Raw genomic sequence first — 26493 nt, forward strand, 5'->3', positions numbered from 1 at the left:
GTCTGCAGGAATGGGGTTCAGGATTGGTGCAGAAGGCTGAGACAGTCTTGATGGTGTGGTTGTTCACTGTCGTGTCATCTGGTCCTGCAGAGCTGCGGGAAGACCCAGTCCTCAGCTTTGGGGGCCACCCCAATTATGCTGGGACCATTGTAAGTGGGGTATTTGAAAAGATGGCCAGCGTGATATTTACTGATTTCTTTTGCATTTAATGAGTAGTTTCTAATATATTAAATAGCATTTTATTTTTCTTTTAGAGACGGCATCTCTCTGTCACCTAGGCTGGAATGCAGTGGCACTATCATAGCTCACTGCAGCCTCAAACTCCTGGGCTCAACTGTTGTCCCTGCCTTGGCCTCTCAAAGTGCTGGGATTACAGGCATACGCCACTATGCCTGGCCAACATTTTCATTAATTTTTGCTCTATATTGTGAGTGTTTAGAAGTGGTTTCTCTAGGGTTTGCCATACACATCTGATCAGAATTAGTTTCAGATTTATATTAGCTTAAGTCCAGTGAAATATACATAGATGTTACTCCTATATGACTATTACTCTTTCCCCTGTTTTTGGGGTGTATGTGTTACATCTATTAATATTACAAATCCAACAATACATTATTATAAGGATTACTTCAGCAGCTATGATCATTTTTATTAGCATCTGTGATCATGTACCTCCTGTTATTGTCAAAATACATAAACTGTGTTACAGCACCAACTTATACATTATATACATATACTTTTATGCAGTTTTCAAAAAATCAGTTGAGAAAAAGTGCATTTATAGTGTTTTTTATAATGACGTAACTACCTTTACATGCTCTTTCTCTCCATATATATGATTATTTTGTTATGTATATATATATTTTTTTCTTTTTTTTTAAGACAGAGTCTCACTCTGTTGCCTAGGCTGGAGTGCAGTGGTGCGATCTCGGCTCACTGCAACCTCTTCCTCCTGGGTTCAGCCATTCGTGTGCCTCAGCCTCCGAGTAGCTGGGACCACAGATGCACGCCACCATGCTCGGCTAATTTTTTGAATTTTTTGTAGAGACCAGGTTTTGACATGTTGACCAGGCTAGTCTCGAACTCCTGATCTCATGTGATCCATCTGCCTTGGCCTCCCAAAGTGCTAGGATTACAGGTGTGAGCCACCACACCCAGCTAAGCCACCCTGCCCAGCATTTGTTGGTTTTTCAATCCATACTCTGTGGAGTCAAGCTTCTCCAGGCCACCATAAAGTATATGGTCAGGAGCTCAGGAGGTATAACACATGTGGACACTGCTTCTCTACAAGAAGGAACCAACAGCTCGTGGAGCCTTCCTGAAGAGTTTTTTTTTTTTTTCTTGAGACAGAATCTCAGTCACTCAGGCCGGAGTATAGTGGAACCATCACAGCTCACTGCAGCCTCCACCTCCTGGGCTCAAGTGATACTTCCATCTCAGCTTCCCAGTTAAATGGGACTACAGGCACATGCCATTGTGCCTGGCTTAAATTTTTTTTTTGGAGAAATGTTTCCCAGGCTAGTCTTGAACTCCTGGGCTCAAGCAATCCTCCTGAACCAGCTTCCTGAGTAGCTGGTACCACAGGAGCTCACTATCACACACAGCTAATTTAAAAAAAAATGTTTTTTTTAGAGATGGGGTCTCACCACGTTGTCCAGGCTCTCGTCATGAACCCTTAGGCTCAAACAACCTCACTTCAGCTGGCTTTTTAAAAAAAATTTATTTTTATTTATTTACTTATTTTTATTTTTATTTTTTATGTGAAGGCTTCTGGAGATGGCTTTGCTTTGGCCTGCTGTGTGGGTGACTGTGGGCTTGACCTGTGGCTATGGTTCTCTGACACTTAGCAATACTTTGCAAAGCTGCATCCTTGGGTTCCTGTGGCAGGCCCGTGTAGACCCCTCAACCTAAAACTGCTGCATTTGAGTCCTGAGTTGCCTGAAGCCCCTTCCTGCATATTTTGCCCCAGAGGCAGCAGGGGTGAGTCGACAGCTATTTGGGGAGGCACGTGCTGCAGTTGAGAGCACAACGACTTTCCATTATTCTGAGGCAGTTGACTGCAGCTGTGACTGAGCCGAGGGCCACTGCTTGTCTAGATCCCAAGGACCCGAGTCCATCGGCAGCTGTTCCTGCAACATCATCCCCTCTGAGTAATTCTGAGGCTGTTGGTGCTGCTGCAGGTGATACTGCCAATCATTCTGCTGCTGTTCTCGCAGCAGTGAGAGACAGAATGAGCAACGACAATGGTCTTTCTTCACCCCATATGCACCTTGAGCGTAATCCAAAAGGAAGGGACTTGCATGCTGGCTTTCCCTGGTTTCAGTCCTTTCTCCACGAAAATATGGCACAGAAGATGGGGGAGGATGAAGGCATTCTGCAGAATTGTAGCTGAGAAAACGATAGGCAGTAGAATGCTCACTTCCTGTGTCACCTCCATACTCCAAAGGATAGCCTGGATGCTTTTCAGTACCTGCGACCAGATAGGAGCACTGGGAACCCACCTGTTGACTGGGAATCCCTTGTTTCTCTAGAGAAGAGCACATGGAGCCCACCTGTTGACTGGGAGTCTCTTGGTTCTCCAAAGAGAAGCAATTGTAGCCCATCTGTTGACAGGCAATCCTCTTTTTCTCCAGAAGGGAGCAACCAGCTCTTCTCATCAGACCCCTCTTGGCACAGGAAAAACTCTGCTCTGTGGCATAGTTGGAAGCTGCAGCCTGGGTTTCCTGGAGGCTTAAAAATGGACGGGCTTGGACTGGGAAATCGTGTTTTTTCCAAGTAAGAAATATTCTGTGTCTTTCTTCAGGTGGAATTCTGGCTCTATTATTCTGGAACCAGTTCTAAAGGGAAAAGATAATATTGTATTATCAAATCTACTTATCTGATTATATTCCTCTATGCATTCCTTAATGTAGGAGGCTTTTTCTTTTTAAGCCTCTTAAAAGCAGAGTCCCTGACTTGCCTTCAGACATTAAGGCTTATAAAAAATAAGACAATCTCTCCTAGAACTGCACATATGATACCAGAGGTCATGCATCATGCATTTCTAGAACCATAACCTCCTTCACTGGAGACAGTGACACCATGGTTTACGTGTAAACCTAGGCTGTCCAGAATCTATCTCCAACCTACTTGTGACCTATATGCAATCTTCTCCTGCTTGCTCACTGAGACCCACTCTGTGCTACAGAAGAGGCTCCCAGCTGTCCCACCTAGACATGGATTGTTCCTACAACCCTGCTACTTTACTCATGCTCTTCCACCAGGAAGAATTAATAATGTATTTTCTGATACCATTTCTGTTGTATACATGCACATAATTCTTACATACATTGGGTTCAAGGGTCACAAGTAAAGAGTGCAATTGTTTCAATTATTTATTGACCATATATTTGTTGTATGACTCTGTGAGGAGAAGAAACAAACCATTTTTCCTCTGCTCTCATACCACAACAGTCACAGAAAGACTACTGTGAGCAAATGTGTTTCCCCACACACAAGGCAAGCAGTCAGTTCTGCAGTGCACACCAGCTGGGTGTCCTCCAATTCAATTCTAGCACTGCCCACCTGGAAACACTGTCAGATCCCACAGGTCGAGGGCGCAGTCCTGCAAGACTGCCCCTCTTTCAGATGCCAGTTGCAAGTCTGGGCTTTTACAACTTTTGACTGACTAGCTTCGGGTTGGGGCTCCTGTAACCTCCTTTTTGGGTTTGATTAACTTGCCAGAGCAGCTGACAGAACTCAGGGAATCGCATATGTTTACCAGTTTGTTACAAAGGATATAGATTCATAGGGTGAGATATGGGGGAAGGGGTGCAGAGCTTTCATGCCCTGCCTGGACAAGCCACCCTCCAGGAACTTTCACATGTTCAGCTATCTGGAAGCTCCCCAAACCCACTTTTTTTTTACTTTTTCTTTCTTCTTTTTTTTTTTTTTTTAACGGAGGCTTCATTGCATAGGCATGATTAAACCATCAACTGCTGGTGATCAACTTAACCATCAGCGCCTTCCCCTCCCCAGAAGTTGGAGGGTGGGGCTGAAAGTCCCAACCCTCTAATCCTGCTTGGATCTTTACAGCTCTCATCCTGAAGCTGCTAGGGTCTACTACCCATCAGTCAACTCATTAGTGTAGAAAAAGACATCACTTTGGAGATTATAAGTATTTTGAGAATCGCATGCCAGGAAACAGCGGAAGACCAAATATATATTTAGAATAACCGTAGTTATTTCATTCAATTTGTCTAATCTTTATTTTTCTCTCCGCTAGAAAGAGGATAATATTCAAATACCCAAATTATTCAAGCTTTGAGGGAGGTAGAGATGAGAAAATGCTTTTTGTATCCCAAGAAGCTATGGTTTGAATAAGGGAGATAATACTTTTTTTTTTTTTTTTTTTTTTGAGATGGAGTCTCGCTCTGTCACCCAGGCTGGAGTGCAGTGGCACAATGTCAGCTCACTGCAAGCTCCGCCTCCCAGGTTCACGCTATTCTTCTGCCTCAGCCTCCTGAGTAGCTGGGACTACGGGTGCCCACCACCACGCCCGGCTAATTTTTTTTTGTATTTTTAGTAGAGACAGGGTTTCACCGTGTTAGCCAGGATGGTCTTGATCTCCTGACCTCGTGATCCGCCCGCCTCAGCCTCCTAAAGTGCTGGGATTACAGGCGTGAGCCACTCACTGCACCCGGCGGGAGGTAATTCTTATAGTTCAGGCTACAGGGTAAGTTACTTGCATAATCTAACAGGAACCTCTTATTTTTATATTTCCATGTCCTGTGCTACTAAGTTCAGAATTGCTTTAGGCTATTAGGAGCACTGAAGCTACAAGGATCTTTGATCCACACACAGGATAATTGTTTAAAACAAAACCATGACTAGGCACAATGAACCAAGCACCTATGACACAGAAAATTACACATATTTTAGAGAAAACTGAGGTGCAGGAGTGCTATGGTTTAAATGTCCCCACCAAAACTCATCTTGAAACTGTAAACCAAAAATACAATTCCAAGGCCCCCCAACCATCTGAATGGACCCCTCCTCTCAGCCAAGGGCTTTCCAAAGTTAACTGAAAAACTAGTTCAGACCTTGATGGCAAAGGGGAGCCAGACCTGCCTCATTATACCCTCCTTTCTTTTGGGATTACTGATAAAACAGACTCCTCAAGTATGATAAACATAGAACAAGGCCGGCGCGGTGGCTCACGCCTGTAATCCCAGCACTTTGGGAGGCCGAGGCAGTCACGAGGTCAGGAGATCGAGACCATCCTGGCTAACACGGTGAAACCCTGTCTCTACTAAAAAAAATACAAAAAATTAGCCGGGCGTGGTGGCGGGCACCTGTAGTCCCAGCTACTCAGGAGGCTGAGGCAGGAGAATGGTGTGAACCTGGGAGGCGGAGCTTGCAGTGAGCTGAGATCGTGCCACTGCACTCCAGCCTGGGCGACAGAGCAAGACTCTGTCTCAAAAAAAAAAAAAAAAAAAAAAAAAAAACATAGAACATACTCTTCAAGTCTGATAAGAAACATTTACAGTCTATTCTCTCTGAAATCTGGTACCTGGTGGCTTCATCAGTGTGACAACACTTTGGTCTCCACAATTCCTTATGGTAACCCAGACATTCCTTTCTAGTGATAATAACTCTTTCAACTAACTACCAATCAGAAAATCTTTGAATCTGTCTATGACTTGGAAGCCCCTGCTTCCAGTTGTCCTGCCTTTCCAGACCCAACCAATGTACATCTTACATGTATCGACTGATGCCTTATGTCTCCTTAAAATGTATAAAACCAAGTTGTGGCCTGACCACCTTGGGCACCATATCATCAGGACCTCCTGAAGCTGTGTCACAGGCATGTTCTTAACCTTGACAAAACTTTCTAAATTGATTAAGATCTGTCTCAGATACTTTTGTTTTATAAAACTATATCTTCAGCCGGGTGCAGTGGCTCACGCCTGTAATCCCAGCAGTTTTGGAGGCCGAGGTGGGCAGATCACCTGAGGTCGGGAGTTTGAGACCAGCCTGACCAACATGGAGAAACCCCGTATTTACTAAAAGTACAAAATTAGCTAGGCATGGTGGCACATGCCTGTAATCCCAGCTACTCGGGAGGCTAAGGCAGGAGAATTGCTTGAACCAGGGAGGCGAAGGTTGCAGTGGGCTGAGATCGCGCCATTGCACTCCAGCCTGGGCAACAAGAGCAAAACTCCATCTCAAAAAAAAAAAAAAAAGAAAGAAAAAAAGAAAAACAAACAAAAAAACCCCCAAAATCTTAATCTCCAACGTGGCAGCACCGAGAGGTGAGGCCTTAAAAGGTGATTGGATCACGAGGACTTTGCCCTCATGAATGGATTAACACATTCATGGATTAATGGATTAATGGATTAATGGGTTATCATGGGAGTGGTACTGGTGACTTTACAAGAGTAAGAGACCCCTGAGCTAGTACCCTCAGCCACCTTGCCATGTGATACCCTGTATCACCTTGGTCCCCACTAGAAAGAAAGCTCTCACCAGATGCAGCCCCTTCACCTTGGACTTCTCAGCCTTCATAACTATAAGAAATAAATGTTTTCTTTATAAATCACTCAATTTCAGATATTCTGTTCTAAGCAACAGAAAAGGGACTAGGAGAGTCATGAATTTGTCAGAGATTATAGAGCCAGTGGGAGGCAGTGCTCATGAAAGTCTAACCAAAAAAAGCAAGTGTCTGCTTTCATGTATCACAGGGCCTCCTATGCTCCTGCCCTAGTCATGATTGCCTCCTGCTTACCATAGGGGCACTTTCTGTAAACACAGGCAGCTCAGTGCAATGCAATGCAATTTAAATTGCCAGTTTCCATGAACTCCCTTTCATAAGCCTGTCCTTTGATGGGCATGGAAAATGATTAATAAGCAATACCAAAACTGAGAAACTTAATAGTTGGAAATTCAGAAATGTAAAAAAAAAAAAAAAAATGGTAATACTATAAGAATGTGTACTTACAGAAAGGACTGTGCCACTGCCAGAGCTTCAGCTGCCTGGCATTTAAAGTTTTAACTCAATTGAAGAATTGAGAGATCATGGTGGACAAGAGGCAGGACTAGATTGTGGCTCCCACACGGACAGACAGAGCAGTGTGTGGAGACTCGCATGGTGAAATTTTGCTCCAGAACTACTGCAGGAATAAAGCAGGAAAGCTGAGAGAACCCACAGACCCTCTGAAGGAAGTAGATTGCTCCTGAAGGGCCCGGGAGATGCCCCCAAATACTCTGATGCTGTCTTCAAAATGGGACCTCCTGGCAGGAAGCCAACAAGCACAAAAATAGTGCATTCAACAACCAAAACTAAGGTCCCTCACAGGGTCCATTTCATCCCCTGCCACCTCCACCAGAGCAGGTGCTGGTATCCACAGCTGAGAGACCTGCAGATGGTTCACAACACAGGACTCTGTGCAGACAACCCGCAGTACCAGCCCGGAGGCTGGTAGACCTGCTGGGTGGCTAGATCCAGAAGAGAGATAACAACCACTACAGCTCGGCTGTCAGGACGCCATATCCCTGGGAAAAGAGAGTACTACATCAAGGGAACACCCTGTGGGACAAAAGAATCTGAACAGCAGCCTTGAGCCCTAGCACTTCCCTCTGACATGGCCTACCCAAATGAGAAGGAACCAGAAAAATAATTTTGGTAATATGACAAAGCAACATTCTTTAACACCCCCCAAAAAATCACACTACCTCACCAGCAATGGAGCCAAACCAAAAAGAAATCCATGACTTACCTGAAAAAGAATTCAGAAGGGCAGTTATTAAGCTAGTAAAGGATGTGCTAGAGAAAGGTGAAGTACAATTTAAGGAGATGAAAAAACTAATAAAAGGAATAAGGAGAATTATCTTCAGTGAAATATATAGCATAAATAAAAAACAATAAAAACTTCAGGAAATAACAGATGCACTTAGAGAAATGCAAAATTCTCTGGAAAGCCTCAGCCGTAGAATCAAACAAGCAGAAGAAAGAACTTCAGTGCTTGAAGACAAGATTTTTGAATTAATCTCATCCAACAAAGACAAAGAAAAAAGAATAAGAAAAAATGAACAAAGCCTCCAAGAAGTTTGGGATTATGTTAAATGACCAAGCCTAAGAATAATTGGCATTCCTGAGGAAGAAGAGTAATCTAAAAGTTTGAAAGACATATTTGGGAGAATAATCAAAGAAAACTTCCCTGGACTTGTTAGAGACCTAGACATCTATATACAAGAAGCTCAACATCTGGGAAATTCATTCCAAAAAAAATCGCCTAGGCACATTGTTGTCAAGTTCGTCTAAAGTTAAGATGAAGGAAAGAATCTTAAGAGCTATAAGACAAAAGCCAGGAAACCTATAAAGGAAAACATATCAGATTAACAGCAGATTTCTAACCAGAAACTCTACAAGCTAGAAGGGATTGGGGCCCTATCTTCAGCCTCCTTAAACAAAACAATTATCAGCCAAGAATTGTGTATCCAGTGAAAGTAAGCATCATAAATGAAGAAAATATATAGTCTTTTTCAGACAAACAAATGGTGAGATAATCTGCCACTACCAAGCCACACTACAAAAACTGCTAAAAGGAGCTCTAAAATCTTGAAATAAATCCTGGAAATGCATCAAAACAGAGCCTTTTAAAGCATAAATCTCACAGGACCTATGCAACAACAAAAAACAATCAGAAAACACCAAGGTATAGCCAAGTGTGGTGGCTAATGCTTGTAATCCCAGCACTTTGGGAGGCTGAGGTGGGCAGATCACTTGAGGTCAGGAGTTTGAGACTAGCCTGGCCAACATGGCGAAACCCCGATTCTATTAAAAATACAAAAATTAGCTGGGCATGGTGGCAGGCATCTGTAATCCCACCTACTTGGGAGGATGAGACAGGAGAATCACTTGAACCGGGGAGGCAGAGGTTGCAGTGAGCCAAGACTGCGTCATTGCACTCCAGCCTGGGCAACAGAGCAAGACTCTGTCCCAGCAAACCAACCAACCAACCAACCAAGGTATACAGGCAACAAATAGCACAATGAATGGAATAGTACCTCACATCTCAATACTAACGTTGAATGTAAATGGCCTAAATGCTCCACTTAAAACATACAGAATTGCAGAATGGATAAGAATTCACCAATCACATATCTGCTGCCTTCAAGAGACTCACCTAACACATAAGAACTCACATAAACTTAAGGTAAAGGGGTGGAAAAGGACATCCATGGCAATGGACACCAAAAGCAAGCATGAGTAGCTATTTTTTATCAGACAACACAAACTTTAAAGCAACAGCAGTTAGAAAAGGCAAAGAGGGACATTATATAATGGTAAAAGGCCTTGTACAACAGGAAAATACCACAATCCTAAATATATATGCACCTAAAACTGGAGTTCCCAAATTTATAAAACAATTACTACCAGACCCAAGAAATGGGATAGACAGCAATACAATAATAGTGGAGGACGGCCAGGTGTGGTGGCTCACACCTGTAATCCCAGCACTTTGGGAGGCTGAGGCAGGCAGATCACCTGAGGTCAGGAATTCAAGACCAGCCTGGCCAACAAGTCTCTACTGAAGACACAAAATTAGCCTGGTGTGGTGGTGCATGCCTATAATTCCAGCTACTTGGGAGGCTGAGGCAGGAGAATCGCTTGAACCTGGGAGATGGAGGTTGCAGTGAGCCGAGATCATGCCATTGCACTCTAGCCTGGGCAACAAAAGTGAAACTCCATCTCAAAAAAAAAAAAAAAAAAAGTGGAGGACATCAATATTCCACTGACAGCACTAGACAGGTCATCAAGACAAAGTCAACATAAAACAATGGATTTAAACTATACTCTGGAACAAATGGACTTCACAGATATTTACAGAACATTCTACCCAACAACTGCAGAATGTACATTCTATTAATCAGCACATGGAATTTTCTCCAAGATAGACCATATGATAGGTCACAAAACAAGTCTCAATAAATTTAACAAAACTGAAATTATATCAAGTACTCTGTCAGACCACAGTGGAATAAAACTGGGAATCAACTCCAAAAGGAACCTTCAAAACCATGCAAATATATGGAAATTAAATAACCTGTTCCTGAATGATCATTGGGTCAACAATGAAATCAAGATGGAAGTTAAAAAATTCTTCAAACTGGCCAGGCGTGGTGGTTCACACCTGTAATCCCAGCACTTTGGGAGGCCGAGGCAGGTGGATCACCTGAGGTCAGGAGTTCAAGACCAGCCTGGCCAATAATGGTGAAACCCTGCCTCTACTAATAATACAAAAATTAGCCACGTGTGGTGGTGCGTGCCTGTAGTCACAGCTAGTCAGGAGATTGAGGCAGAAGAATTGCTTGAACCTGGGAGGTGGAGGTTGCAGTGAGCCGAGGTCATGCCACTGCGCTCCAGCCTGGGCGACAGAGGGAGACTCCGTCTCCAAAAAAAAAAAAAATTATAAAAAAATTAGTAACGAAATTACTTACACAATATTTTTGTATTTTTTTCATATAAAACCTGATCTGTATTCTTATTCTAGTTTATATGAATGGGCAGTTTCTTCCAAGTTTCAAGCAACCAATAAATCCGTCTGTGCACTATTACAGAACATAGAGAGCAAGGGAAATCTTTGCCATTCTGTTTATAAAATATAACTCTATTTCAATCAGTTTTTACAGTAATTAACAGGCATTTTCTCAACTGATTCTATGATATCAGAAAAATGTCCACAAACATTGGTTCATGCAGCAGATAATTGTAAAGCCCTTACCACTTTGCTAGGGCTTGTGCCAGATCCCAGGGCATTATTCATAAACAGGCAATTTTCAAATTTGTATCTCCTACTAAGTGCCCTCCCCTGAATTTCAGACTTGCATATTCAAATGTTCTGTTAGTATTTCCACTTGTATGTTTATCTGACATGTGAAACATGTGTCCAAAATGTAAACTTTGATTTCTCTGACACACCTGCCCCTCCCTAGGTCCCCTCCTTAGTAAAAGGCAACTCTCTTCTTCCACAGACTTAAGTCAAGCATCCAAGTAACCTTTGAGTCCACCTTACCTTTCACAGCATATCCCACACATAGTAAACTTTGTCAGCTCCATCTCAAACATCTACAGTCTCATTAGTCCCATCCACCTGCACAGCTAGCAAGCTGGCCCAAACCACCGTCACCACCACTAACTACAGCAGCGTCAACTCATCCACTGCTTCCAAATTTGCCTCACTGCAGTCTAGTTTTCACAATACATACCCACCGTATTTTCACAAACATACATACATAATAATACTATTTTCCTGTGTGATGAAATGCTATATACTCCTTAATTCTTTATATTTTTCTTTTCTTTTTTTTTTGAGACAGAGTCTCGCTCTGTCACCCAGGCTGGAGGGCAGTGGCGGGATCTCTGCTCACTTCAGCCTCTGCCTCCTAGGTTCCAGCGATTCTCCTGCCTCAGCCTCCCAGGTAGCTGAGATTACAGGCACGCACCACCACTCCTGGCTAATTTTTGTATTTTTAGTAGAGATGGGGTTTCACCATGTTGGTCAGGCTGGTCTCAAACTCCTGACCTCGTGATTTGCCCACCTTGGTCTCCCAAAGTGCTGGGATTACAGGCATGAGCCACCGCAACAGGCCTATATTTTTCATATTGTGTGTGTGTGTACAATTTTCTCTCAAATTGGTTCTGGATACCAAGATCTGAGGATATTTCTGTCCCTTACATAAAACTGTGTAGTATTTGCATATATGCTGGGCATGTCCTCTCATGTCCTTAAAACCATCTCTAGATTACTTACAAGACCTAATACCTAATATAACACAAATGCTACATAAGTAGTTCTTATTCTGTATTGTTTTAAAATTTGTATTTTTTTAATTGTATTTTTCTTTTCTTTTCTTTTCTTTCTTTTTTTTTTTTGAGACAGGGTCTCACTCAGTCACCCAGGAGTGCAGCGGTGGGATCAAGGCTGGGATTACAGGTGTGAGCCACTGGCCCAGCCTATTTTCTTTTTTAAATTTTCCAAATATTTTCCATTTGTGGTTAGTTAAATCCGTGCATGTGGAACCAGTGGATATGGAGGATTAATTGTATAGATGTATATATTTTGATTACTGTGTCCCATTTCTTTGAATTCTGTACCTTTTCATCTAATCTTCTGGCTTCTACCTCCATCTATACTTATTGCCCTTTAATTTTCTAGGAAATGGCTGGAGATGGTGGCTAATGCCTGTAATCCCAGCACTTTGGGAGGCCGAGACGGGTGCATTGCTTGACCCCAGGAGTTCGACACCAGCCCGGGCAACATGGCAAGACTCCCATCTTTACAAAAAATACAAAGCCCAGTGTGGTGGTGGGAGCTTGTAGTCCTTGCTACTAAGTGGGGAGTGCTGAGGTTGGGGAGTCACCTGAGCCCAGGAAGTTGAGGCTGCAGTGAGCCGTGATCACTCCATTGCACTGGACGACTGGAGTGAGACCTTTCCTAAAAAAAAAAAAACCTAAGAAACATGCATATGAGGTTGAACTTACATTTATTACATTAACTGGACAATGAAATTTGTTGGCCAGTGTTTTCTTAGTGGTGAAATCAGGATAACTGTTCTCTCCAAATATTTCCTTAAGTTCCTGCAATAATTCTTCAGAAAATTTATGTCGGTGTTTTGTTTTTCTTTTTTTCCTTGTTTGTTTTTCTTCATTATGATGATCCTCTTCAGCTGGGAAACCTGACGAAAGTATAAGTAGCGAGAAGAGCATTGGAGAATATTGGTAATAACCAGACCAAAGAAGAGTGTTAGCACCACTGATTCCCTCCCCTTCCCAAGATGAAATCCAGGCGTGACCTCATAGCTACTCACAATAATAAAATTACAAATGAAAGCAGGAATTGGCTAACTCTAGGCCTATGGGCCAGATCCAGCCAGTTGCGTTTTTGTAAACAGTTTTTTTGAAACACCAGTCACCAGTCACATTCATTTACTTATGTCTTGTCTATGGCTGTTTTCAAGCCACAATAGTGGAATCAGTAGTTGAGGTTCAGATGTGTCTAGGGTCCACACAGCCTAACATATTTACCATCTGGATTTGAGAATTTATCTTTTATTTATTTATTTATTTTGTCACCCTGGCTGGAGTGCAGTGGCGTGATCTTGGCTCACTGCAACCTCTGCCTCCTGGGTTCAAGCAATTCTCCTGCCTCAGCCTCCCAAGTAGCTGGGATTACAGGCGCCCGCCACTACACCCAGCTAATTGTTTGTATTTTTAGTAGAGACGGGATTTCACCATGTTGGCCAGGCTGGTCTTGAACTCCTGACCTCATGATTTGCTTGCCTCAGCTTCCCAAAGTGCTAGGATTACAGGCGTGAGCCACCGCGCCGGCTGAGAATTTATCTTTAAAATTATAACTAATTGCAGAAGAATATTTTATTATTTCATCACTGTAATATATAACAGGAAAAACTGATCTATACTGATTGGAAGGCAGGATATGGGCTACTGAGGGAATGGAATCGGAGCCTGAAAGAGAGTGAACAGAGGCCTCTGGGTGCCACTGTTCTCTTTATCTGAGTGCTCTCTGAGTTCCATGAGTGTAGCTGGTTTATGAACATTTGTTAAATTAAACATGTATAAATATTTGCTATTTTTGGCATGCACAGTATATTTCAGTTAAAAGTTTATTGATTTGTTTATTTTTGAGATGGAGTCTCACTGTCGCCGAGGCTGGAGACCACGCCTGTAATCCCAGCACTTTGAAAAGCCGAGGTGGGGAGATCATCTGAGGTCAGGAGTTCAAGACCAGCCTGGACAACATGGCAAAACCCCATCTCTACTAAAAATACAAAAATTAGCTGGGCATGGTAGTCCCAGCTACTGGGGAGGCTGAGGCAGGAGAATCACTTGAACCTGGGAGATGGAGGTTGCAGTGAGCCGAGATCGCGCTATTGCACTCCAGCCTGGGTGACAAGAGCAAAACTCCGTCTCCAAAAAAAAAAAAAAAAGAAAAATACAAAACACAGAATGAGCTTACCTTACACGTGACCTTCTCGCTCCATCCAGGGGTCATCAATAACAATAAAATTAAGCCTAACCCAGCATGCTTCAAGAGTTTTCAAAGAGTGACAAAGCCTCTTCCATACTTTAGATATGGAAGTTCTCACAATATTTCTGAACAAAATCACAGAATAAAAAACTGCCACATTTGTGAGCTAGGAAAAAAAATACCTGGGACATTTTTGTTTTTTAAGAGACAAGGCCTCACTCTGTCACCCAGGCTGGAGAGCAGTGACATGATCATAGCTTATGGCAGCTTCCAACTCCTGGGCTCAAATGATCCCTCCTGCCTCAGGCTCCCAAGTAGCTGGAACCACAGGCATGCACCACACCTGGCCAATTTTTATTTTTTTTTGTAGAAATAGGGTCTTGCTATGTTGCCTAGGCTTGTCTCAAACTTCTGGACTCAAGCTATCCTCCCACCTCTGCCTCCCAAAGTGTTGGGATTACAGGCATGAGCCACAGCATCCAGCCTCAATTGCTCTCTGCTTTAATAATTATTAATACACAGCCAGTCTTTGTCTGATCTAGAACCCATCCATTCGAACTTCCCCCCAAGATGTTTTACCTTTTAATAAAATTTGATCTGTAGGTATTTTTGTCTGTCTAAAAACTAAAGAATTTTATAAACAAGAACCATAATTGGGTTTAATTTTTAAATGCCTAGTGCTATCTAAAAGCTGCAGTGTCCTATTGTACCCCGAGTGAATAACACCAGTCAAACTGACTGCCCACAATCGTCACTATTATAAGGTAAAAGATGAAACCCTACAAAACCCCAATTTTCATGGAAACAGTCTTCTCACAACAAAACACACTGAGTTCTCTACCAAAGGCACTCACCTTGGGAAGACATGTCGAAGCTCTAGTCCATGGCCTTTCCAACTGAAAAAATAATGAATTGTAAAGCTGAATTACTTTAAATATACTCAGAGGTGCCCACCCTAATCACGCCTCCACCCTAGTCATGCTTTTTTGATTTATTTACAGAACCCACCTTTTCAAATCCTATCTTCTATTCATTGAGATTAATTTTCTTCTTTAATTCTTTAATATCACATTTTCATCCTCATTTTACAGGTAAGAACCTTTGGTGCAGAATGGTTCAGAGCCCAGGATCAGCTCTCCGACCCTGGCAGTCTGACAGCTGATTCCATGCCTGTCACCACACACTTATTCTATATAACAGTGATTCTGTACACTCTTGTGAGAACTAAAAATAAAATTCCAAGTCCCCCAAACAACTCAAAGGACCGCCCCCGCCTTAGCCAAGGGGACCTCAGAAGAAACCTCAAAAACTGAGTTCTGGCCGGGCGTGGTGGCTCAGGCCTGTAATCCCAGCACTTTGGGAGGCTGAGGTGGGTGGTCACCCGAGGTCAGGAGTTGGAGACCACCCTGGCCAACATGGCGAAACCCCGTCTCCACAAAAAGTTCAAAAATTAGCTGGGCGTGGTGGTGGACGCCTGTAATCCCAGCTACTTGGGAGGGTGAGGCAGGATAATCGCTTGAACCCGGGAGGCGGAGGTCGCAGTGTGCTGAGATCGCGCCACTGCACTCCAGCCTGGGTGACAGAGCAAGACTCTGTCTCAAAAAAAAAAAAAAAAAAAAAAAAAAAAAAAAAAAAAAAAGCAAAAAAACCCTCAAAAACTGAGTTCCCAGCCGTGATGAGATGGGAGGTCAGACATACTTCATATTTCTCACTTTTGTGGTTTAGACACAGCTGACCAGCATTAATATTGAAATGGAGATCATGAGACTGACAAAATGAACTCTTGGTGGCAATAAAATCAAATTAATAAACAGGACCTAAGGCACTGTGAGGCATGGATTAAGTTTCACTCATTCTTATACTTAACTATGCGCTGGGCGCGGTGGCTCACGCCTGTAATCCCAGCACTTTGGGAGGCAGAGGCAGGAGGATCCCTTGAGGTCAGGAGTTCAAGACCAGCCTGGTCAACATGGTGAAACCCTGTCTCTACTAAAAATACAAAAAAATTAGCCGGGCATTGTGGTGTGTGCCTGTAATCTCAGCTACTCAGGAGGCTGAGGCAGGAGAATTGCTTGAACCCAGGAGGCGGAGGTTGCAGTGAACTGAGATTGCGCCACTGTACTCCAGTCTGGGCAACAGAGCAAGACTCTGCCTCAAAAAAAAAAAAAAAAAGAATAAACTATGCTCTAACTGCCACAAGGGTTTTCTTTATCTCTAGCAGCTAAACAAGCACTGGCCTCGAGATAAGCAATGTTGAAGCAGTTGCGGTTCACCAACCATTAGATACCGAGCTCCTCTGTTCCAAGAGCCATAACTACAGCTTGATTCAACAATAGGCTGATTTATGTAATTCTCCACTGCTAAGGGACTGCTGACTGAAATTGACCAAATAGTTTCATTGACAGCTTTTTTTTGATAAACTAGAAATGGGCTCTTCTTGTCTTAAAGCTTGAAACTTATTGTTTTATGTGAGTTTTAATTTTTTTATTTTTAGGAAAGAACTCCCAGGCCTCTCAAAAAGTGTTAAAGAACTAAAACTTGGCCAGGCACAGTGGCTCACACCTTTAATCCCAGCACCTTGGGATGCTGAGACGGGTGGATTACTCAAGGTTAGGAATTCCAGACCAACCTAATCAACATGGTAAAAAACTAGCCGGGCGTGGTCGTGTGTGCTTGTAATCCCTGCTACTAGGTGGCTGAGGCAGCAGGAGGCTTGAACCCAGGAGGTAGAGGTTGCAGTGAGCCAAGATCATGCCTCTGCACTCCAGCCTGGGTAACAGAGTGAGACGCCAGTCTCAGGAAAAAAAAGAAAAAAAAATTAACAAAGAACTGAAACTCACTGGATCATCACATCTAAACGATGAGACCCCAGTCCCTTCATTCATCACAATTGCTTCCTTACCTGTCCCGAGTTCCTGTTTTCACATACATAGTTACATTTCTTCCCTGCTATATAAAATCCTAATTTTAGTCAGTCAGGGAGATGGATTTGAGACTGATCTCCTACCTCCTAGGCTGCAATAATCACTATCTCAGTGATTGGCTTCTTTTGTGGCCAGAAGCCCGACCTAGACTGAACCCCTGGTGTTTTGGTAACAGATTTTGGTTCCCTGACCGGGAATGTGTTGCTCATGGCTTGGCTGCCAAGGGCTGGGAGTCTCAGAAGCTCTCCTAAGCTGCTGCCAACCCAATTTTGGCTGGAGGTGAGTTTCTGTCTGTCCCTGGCTACACTGCAGCCAGCTCCAGCTATGTTCCTGATTGCATGGGAAGAATAGCCTTTGAAATTTGACATCTGTGTCCTGATAGGTGAATGGCCTTTGTGGGTCCATACGGCAGGATCTGCTCCTCTCAACTTGGGAAATTTTTAAAGGAATTTCCATTTGTAGGTTGAACAAGGCCAACTGACTGAGAGAGGAAATGCCCTGACTGTTTTAGAGCGGACACTCCTGAGGGATTGTTATGTAATTGTGCGTTGTGTGTGTGCCCAGGCAAGTGAGTGTCTTTTGTGGGTACCAGACAACAGGATTGGTTCTCAACTGAGAAGTTATGAAGGAATTTTTGTTTGCAGGTTGATCAAGCCCAACTGATGGAGAGAGGAAGCACGCTGATTCTTTCAGTGTGGACACTCTCCGGACTTGCTTGCTGCTGCAGCAGTTGGATTGTATTTTGGTGATTGTGTGTGTATGTTAATATAGTCATGAGAAATTATTTAATGTATTAATTAATTTATTTTTTGAGACAGAGTCTCACTCTGTCACCCAGGCTGGAGGGCAGCGGTGTGATCTCTGCTCACTGCCACATCCACCTCCCGGGCTCAAGCGATTCTCCTGCCTCAGCCTCCCGGGTAGCTGAGATTACAGGCACCCACCACCATGCCCAGCTAATTTTTGTATTTTTAGTATAGACAGGGTTTCACCATGTTGGCAAGGCCAGTTTCGAACTCCTGACCTCAAATGATCCACCCGCCTTGGGCTCCCAAAGTCCTGGGATTACAGGCATGAGCCACCAGGCCAGACGAATCATGGGAAATTAGAGTTTGATAAACTGATGTTATTTGGTAATACTGTTTGGCCCCAGTGTTTTTTGGAATCTGAAGTTTGCTGTTGAATGGGAAATTGGAAAGGAATTCCATGTATCCAGGCTTTGATGCTGTTGTTCTAAGCACGGCTGGGCCTGATTAGTATGTGATGTCTTTCTATGGTGCTGTTTGGCCCCACTATTCTTTAGAGTCTGGAGAGGTTTGGCCTTTAAAAATCGAACTGCCACAGAAACTGCTTTACCAAAAATTTTGGTTGATAGCCTTCATTGGATTATCTATCAGGGCAAACAAAGTGCAGCCCCGTAAACCAGTGAGTTAGTATTGCTATCTTATGGCTAGAATTCTGAGGTTAAACTACTGGATCTTTGTTTATGTGTGTGTGTATACATGTCTAGATGTGTTTATGTATGTACATTTATTACGTTATATGTTGTGTTTGCCAAATTGGCTTATAAATAAAAGAGCGCTCATAAATTAAACCAAAAGTATTTTTTAAGTTCATGTGACTTAGGTAAACCTTTAATAAATAAATTGGCTTTAAGATTATTGGTAAAATGAAAAAATAGAAAGGCCTTCAGAATTGTCAGCATAAATTTTTGTCTGGATTTTATATTTGTGTGTGCTAGATATTTTGAGGCGTCAAGGTTTGGCATAGAAAGTTATAAAACTATGGGGCCAGGCGCGGTGGCTCATGCCTGTAATCCCAGCACTTTGGGAGGCTGAGGCGGGCAGATCACCTAAGGTCGGGAGTTGGAGACCAGCCTGACCAACATGGAGAAACCTCGTCTGTACTAAAAATACAAAATTAGCAAGGCGTGCTGGCGCATGCCTGTAATCCCAGCTACTCGGGAGGCTGAGGCAGGAGAATTGCTTGAACCCGGGAGGCAGAGGTTGCAGTGAGTCAAGATCATGCCATCGTACTCCAGCCTGGGCAACAAGAGTGAAACTCCATCTCAAAAAAAAAAAAAAAGTTATAAAACTATGAACCCAGCAAAAACAAAATAATCTTGGTTTGTGTGCCTTTTTTGACAAGTGAGACTAATTTAATGTTGTTAGTGAATCTTCTGAGTCACTGGAAAAATATCTATGTATTTACCTTTAAGATTCCTACTTAGGTGAGTACCTGATGTTCACGGGCTATTAAAAAAACTGATTAACAAGGAAATAACTAAGTTTAAGTATATCTAGCTGTGTCTAATATCTCAGTTTTAAAAAAAAATCTCAATTTTCAGAAGTAATCAAGGTAAATTGCTCAAAATGAAAGAATTTAGTCTATATAAATAGGATAAATGTTGTAGGTGAACTTTTTGTGTCATTGAAAATCTTAAAATTATTTTTGATGCTCATTGGATGTCAAGGTCATTTCCAATGAAGACAAAGTTATGATGTGGAGCAACGTATTTCTTTTTAAAATTTATTTTATTTATTTTAAATTTCAATTTTTTTGGGGAACAGGTGGTTTTTGGTTACATGGATAAGTTTGTTAGTGGTAATTTCTGAGATTTTTGGTTCACTTGTCACCTGAGCATTGTACACTATACACAATGTGTAGTCTTTTATCCCTCACTGTTTCCCACCCTTCCCCTGAGTCCCCAAAGTTTATTATATCATTCTTATGTCTTTGCATCCTCACAGCTTAGCTCTCACTTGTAAGTGAGAACATAAAATGTTTGGTTTTCCATTCCTGAGTTACTTCACTTAGAATAATGGTCTCCAACTTTATCCAGGTTGCTGCAAATGCCATTATTTCATTCCTTTGTATGACTGAATAGTATTCCATGGTATGTGTGTATGTATATATATACACCACATTTTAAAAATTCACTCATTGGTTGATGGGCATTTATGCTGGTTTCATATTTTTTCAATTGTGAATTGTGCTGCTAGAAACATGTGTGTGCAAGTGTTTTTTTCCTATAATGACTTCTTTTCCTCTGATGTGGGATTGCTGAATCAAATGGTAGTTCTACTTTTAGTTCGTTATGGAATCTCCATAGTGTTTTCCATAGTGGTTGCATAGTTTACATTCCCACTAGCAGTGTACAAGTGTTCCCCTTTCACCACATCCACAACATCTACTATTTTTTGATTTTTAATTTGTGGCCATTTTTGCAGGAGTAAGGTGGTATCTCATTGTGGTTTTAATTTGCATTTTCCTGATATAAGTGATTGTTAAGAGGCAGAAAAGAGACAGAGACAAGGCTTGGGGTGGCTGGACAGCAACACGCGTTTATTGGATGAGGAAATCTGTGGAGGGAGACACCACTGAGCGCAGGAGTCCTAGCCCCGCGGCCGGGACGGGTAGGGGGAAGTGTTGCAAAACGGGATGGGGGTAGTGCTGCTAGCTGCTGAAAACGGAGAAAATTCCTGTGGTCAGGTGGTTGGGCCTGGGACCTGCCCGGTTGTTTCCACGGCCTAGGCCCCAGTGGAATTTTCCACCCTGGTGAGCGTGTCCATAATGGCAGGAGTTTACGGGATGACACGGCTTGGCTAACATTCCTGTCTTTTACTTTCGTATGAAACAAATAGAGGCGTTGTTGATTATGTGACTGCTTCCTGCTGAGTAGGGGCGCTGAAATCAGGGTTTGGGTTTTGAAGCAGTAGATGTCTGACTTCAGAGTCGCTTTCCTGGAGGCCCTGATACTGGACTTGGTGGAGGAGAAGGATGGTATCAATATGCTTCTGGGTGTTTGCCTGGACAAGATAGTTCAGCCTTTGGGAGATGAAGAGGGATATGAAGGTGAGTATGCATGGGCCAATTGTTAGTATTAGGAAGAGGAAGATTAGAAGCCCTAAGGAAGGGACATCCCAACGCATCCACTTTAGGAGGGATGACCCCTGCCACCAAGAGTCAGTGACTTGAAGTCAGATTTCTACAGCCCTGTCACGGAGCCTGCGGGCTGTGTCACAATCAATGCCAGATTCATTAACATGAAACAGCATTCTTGCTTGAACCTGGGAGGCGGAGGTTGCAGTGAGCCGAGATCACACCACTGCAGTCCAGCCTGGGCGACAAAGTGAGACTCCGTCTCAAAAAAACAAACAAACAAACAAAAAAACACCTCAGCATACTTTTTGGAGACATATACATGTGCCCCTTTTCTCAGTGATTAGCAGGTCTAGGGCCCTCAAGTTTTGGAGGATGACTCCAGCAACGGAGTCTATCTGCCTCTGGAGGTTTGTAATGGAGGTATGTATGTCCTCTAGGGTACTATAAAGGATTGTGGAGATTTTTTGATATAGGCCGTCGAGGTTGATACACCTGCTGTTCTGGTGCTGAGTATGGCAGAGATGCTTACTTACTCCTCTTAACAAGGGAATGAGATGCAGACCCTGCCTACTGCATGTGGAGGAGGATGAGGTAGGAGTCACTAAAGGAACCTGGATGGTCTGGTTGTTTGGCAGAATGTTAATGTCTCGGGATTGAAACACTAGGGTGCATGCTCCTGACCAATTGGTTGGTAGGCAGAGATAAGAGTTCCTGCCACAAAGGAAGAAGACACGGGGGGTGGATGGACAAATGTTGTAGGTTATGGTGGCAAACCATAAGGAAATGGGAGCTGAGTCTTCAGAGAAGCCCTCTCGGATGCTTTTCTCATTCTCCCATATCGAAAAGCTATCTGCAAGGGCGGCCCCAGTGAGGAGCTGATAAGGTATGTCAGTAGGGGAAGAGGTGAAGGAAGTGTGATTTTGTAGGGAAAGGAAAAAAGAGGTTCTGTCCACTAACAGCCATTGTGAGTTGGAAGAAGGGCTGGGATGGAGGAAGCATGAGAGAGAGGAGTCATGGCATTTCCTCCAAGGGAGTCCCTTAACACTTGGTGGGTGTTGCTGACAGAGAGGGGTGGGGGAGAAGATAAGGGAAGTGGGTGCTGAGATGAAAGGGGGGCCAGAAAATCACAGTGGATTTTTGAAGGCTGAGGAAGACCCTATTCAGTGATTTATTTGGTGATTTTGATGATCCTGAGATGGATTGAGAGTGAGGCTCCCCACTAGAGTCTTGTGAGGGGATTGGAGAAGAATCGGCTAAAGCAGAGGGGGGCCTGAGCTATGAGTGATGTCTGGGTGGAAATGAGGCCTTCAATGGGTGGTCTGGGGGGATTTGCCTGTGTTAGGGATAGACGAGGATTAAGGAGTTATAGTAGGGTAACAGCCCTGTGCTCAGGGTTTTGGAAAGAGTGAAATGTTTGTGGAGGGAAGGTGTTTAAATGGCTGAGGGTATAAAAAGTTTCTGTAAATGGAATGTCCTCATATAGGGTATATGGTTATAGGGTTACAACAGAGGTATAGGGTTAGGGTTACAACAGACTGGTATAGGGTTACAACAGACTGGGTCCAGGTGTGTAAGTCTGCAGGGATGGCGGTGAACCATTGGGTCTGTGGGGATATGCATAACCAGCAGTTAGAGGAGAGGGGAGGCTGGCTTGGCTAAGGAGGTTGTGTGGCAGGTTGACGAAGGGTGCCCAACTGCCAAAGGTTGGGGGTGGGGACTTAGAGCATCCCACAGACAAAGAAGACAAGAGGAGAAAAAGGAGATTTGAGTAGGAGTGAAATGTTGGAAGGTGCCCTGCAGCCATAGCTCCTGGATTATTAGTGTGAAGAATTGGAGTGAACTATCCAGGGTTGTGAGGAGGGAATACAAGGAAAGATCTGAAAGAAGGTATGGAGACCAGTATTTCAAGTCCAGCCTGGCCAACATGGCTAAATGCTGTCTCTACTAAAATACAAAAATTAGCTGGGTGTGGTGGTATGCACCTGTAATCCCAGCTATTTGGGAGGCTGAGGCAGGAGAATCGCTTGAATCTGGGAGGTGGAGGTTGCAGTGAGCTCAGATTGCTGCCACTGCACTCCAGCCTGGGTGACAGAGTGAGACTCCATCTCAAAAAAAAAAAAAAAAAAAGAAGACATATGTTTCATAAAGAAGGTTATAAAGAAAAGATAATAATTTTGTATGAGAAAGCACCTTGTTTGGTGAATTTTTTTCTAAAGTAAAATAAATCATTACTAAAACAAAAAGAAAAGAAAAAAAGAAAAAATTTAGGACAAAACAAAAAGTTGAAGCATGCCATAGATGATCTGTGTAAGTCATTTGCCGTTTTTTTCTGTTTCTCTGTGTCTTATCTTCATGCACATAAAAAGAAAATGGAAAGATGAAAAAGTTTACATAATAAAATATTCTTTAAAACCTGATAGAAAATTGGAGAAGGTTGGCTAATTAACATTGCTCAGAGTTAAAGGTCTTAGTGTTGACGAAAGTAAAAGAAGAAATGTTATAAAGAAACACATTGGCAGTTTGGCAATTATTATTATTTTTTATTTTCATTTTTTTGAGACTGAGTCTTGTTCTGTCACCCAACCTGGAGTGCAATGGCGTGATCTCGGCTCACTGCAACCTCCTCCTCCTGGGTTCAAATGATTCTCCTGCCTCAGCCTCCTGAGTAGCTGGGACTACAGGCACATGCCACCATGCCCAGCTAATTTTTGTATTTTTAGTAGAGACGGGGTTTCACCGTATTGGTCAGGCTGGTCTTGAACTCCTGACCTCGTAAACCACCTGCCTCGGCCTCCCAAAGTGGTGGGATTACAGGCATAAGCCACTGCGCCTGGCTGGCAATTATTTTTTAATATAGTTAAGCATGAAGCCAGATGTAGCTTGCAGCCATATTTCACACATGCTTGCACTGCTTCACACTATATTTGCAATTCTGTATGGATAGTACTATCAGTAAAGTGCTTGCTGGTCATGTACCTAAAGTGAATTTCTTAATTGCACAAAATGTATACTGTTAATGGTGAACTTAAAGACATTAAATTGTGTATCAGGAACAAAATATCCATATATATTTTTTTTAGGTTCTGGTAACACTTTAACCTCTAAGGTAAACTGAGTAGGAGAAAAATTGGGGATTGATTTCCTGTTTATTTTTCCTTCTAATTTTCATTTATTTGCTTTTCTCTTTTGGGTTTTACTTATATATACGTATAAAAACAATTGATGTATTTTAGGTTTCCCAAGAAAGGCTTTTATTTGGTCCTATGAATAGTCATTATGTTTTCTATGAGTTTCTAATAATTCATTGTTTGCTCTATTTATCTAAAGTTCTTAAGCTACCTTTGTCAAGCCTCTAAAAACTGATAAAGGACACTGGCTATTTAAAATTTGATTGGTTTTGCTTACCTCTAGTAATCTAGAGAGCTATAAAAGATTTAAGGTTTCTGGCCAAAATAATTAAAAGACTTATTTTAAAAGTTCTGAGCAGAAATAGTACATTTGTTTTTTGAAAAGGTAGGTGAGAATAAAAATGTTTAAATAGTGTTTATTTCCAAGGTAATTCAATTCAATCAATAATTTGAATTGGTTTCAGATCTTTTCCTTCAGGTAATGAGAAAACACTGTGTTATGGGTACACATTTTTAATGTTCAGAAACAATTGGCCTTTCCATAAGGAAATTACATGGATTGGGATTTCTTTCAAACTAATTTAGTTGTGTTGACCATTATTAAAATTAAGTGACATTCATTTGGATTAAGTAGTAATTTTAAAATGTGAGGCTTTCTAGTGATTTTTTTTATTGAGACAGAGTCTCATTCTGTTGCCCAGGATGGAGTGCAGTGTCTCAATCTTGGCTCATTGCAACCTCTGCCTCCTGGGTTTGAGCAATTCTCATGCACTGGCCTCCCAAGTAGCTGGAATCACAGGCACTTGCCACCACACCCGGCTAATTTTTGTGTTTTTAGTAGAGATGGGGTTTCACCATGTTGGCCGGGCTGGTCTCAAACTTCTAACTTCAAGTGATCCGCCCACCTGAGCCTCCCAAAGTGCTGGGATTACAGATGTGAGCTACCACCCCCAGCCATCTTCTAGTTATTTTTAATCCTAAGCCATTTATCTATCACTGATGAGCCTTCATGTATGTACTTGAAAACAAAATATATACAAATATTGCCCTGGTTTGAAGATTCTAGTAATGAAAAGTTACCTAATCGGTTGTCAGTATGTTATCTAGAAACCAATCTTAGAAACGTGTGATGATGCTTTTTCAAAATAGCTGAAAAGAAATTATTCTGTGCCTGCTTTTACTTTGTCCTTGTTTTGTCCTATAATATTTAAGTGAAGGGAGATTATTTAGCCTCATATTGAATTTCCAAAACTGATATTTGTGTTTGCCATTTTTTAATGATGGAGAGAAAAGTTAGTTATCTTACTTTGATAAGTTTGACATAGGATCTATCACTTTTTGAAGCTTTTGGTGACAGTTGTCACTAGAATGCTAGCAATTAGATATATGCAATGAATAACTTAATTACATTAATAAAATGTCTTGAAGTGCTGCAGACAGTAACTCTTGGACACCAAATCACAGTGTTTTAATTTGTGACATGCTAGAGAGAATGACAGTCCTTTCTGTGGTATAAATATCCCATTACCTAATCCTAGTTCTGTTAAGTTTCAGGGCTTTGACTTCTGAGTCTGAAAAAGCCACCACCCCCTGCTAAATATTAAGCATTAACACCAGTTGAAGTCTCATCTTTAGACTCAGTAGAAGATGACAATCAAAATGAACTGTTTTCATGAGACACGGGTCCAGGAATAAAAACCACTCAATCCCTCTAGGCCCAGGGACTATCGAAGAAGAGGTGGTTGCCTGAGACTGTAAGGGCTGATTCTGAGGGATAAGATTAGTTCAGTTTTTCTTTCTATTTGTTTCTTTTGAGACAAGGTCTCCCTCTGTCACCCAGTGCAGTGGCGCCATCATGGCTCACCACAACCTCTGCCTCCCAGGCTCAAGCACTCTTCTTACCTCCACATCCTGGATAGCTGAGACCACAGACACACACCACCATGCCTGCCTTGGCCTCCCAGGGTGCTGGGATTACAGGTGTGAGCCACCACTCTGGGCCTGGAGTTTCTCTGTAAATCAAACATTAATATCAAAAGCACACTGATGCATGGCCAGCATCTGATCCCCTGTGTTGGAAAAACAGAGTTTTCTTGGAACATAGATCTACTCTTTAATAACAAAATATAAAAGGTTATAAAACATTGATGGAAATCTTTCCTTATGGTGGAACTGATTAAAATTTTAATAGTTAAAATTAATCACAAAATTAATTCAATTTTAATTTAATTAAGATTAGTTTCCTGAAGTCCAAGAGAGACATATTAGGCTTATTTGTTATGTTAGAGCTATGTAGGAAGCATTGTCAAATCTGAGGTGGTGTTTAGCTTCTTTTGGGTTGTATTTATATAGATGTGTTGTTAATGTTAATAAAAGACTATGAGATTTAAAAAATTCTCATGTCTTAATATATATTGTTAGTAGTAACTATGATTATTATAATTGTTGTATGCCACAGAAATAAGCAAATTTCCTTGTTGACTGTGTCTTTAACTATGGCTGTCTTAAGATTTTGTCACCTAT

The 26493-nt window shown here is 42.3% G+C and overlaps 1 protein-coding gene across 1 annotated transcript; it reads right to left on the reverse strand.

Moving 5' to 3' along the window:
- Window positions 1-1816: 1816 nt before the first annotated feature.
- LOC129015489 (cytoplasmic polyadenylated homeobox-like protein 2) lies at window positions 1817-14910 on the reverse strand. Its single transcript, XM_054453577.1, has 3 exons — window positions 14888-14910; window positions 12527-12720; window positions 1817-2837 (listed from the first exon to the last, which is right to left on the reverse strand). The coding sequence occupies exons 1-3, from the start codon at window positions 14898-14900 to the stop codon at window positions 2040-2042; spliced, it is 1005 nt and encodes a 334-aa protein (XP_054309552.1). The 5' UTR covers window positions 14901-14910; the 3' UTR covers window positions 1817-2039.
- Window positions 14911-26493: the final 11583 nt, after the last annotated feature.

Source organism: Pongo pygmaeus, chromosome 18, assembly GCF_028885625.2.
Source record: "Pongo pygmaeus isolate AG05252 chromosome 18, NHGRI_mPonPyg2-v2.0_pri, whole genome shotgun sequence".
Classification (NCBI taxonomy): Eukaryota; Metazoa; Chordata; class Mammalia; order Primates; family Hominidae; genus Pongo; species Pongo pygmaeus.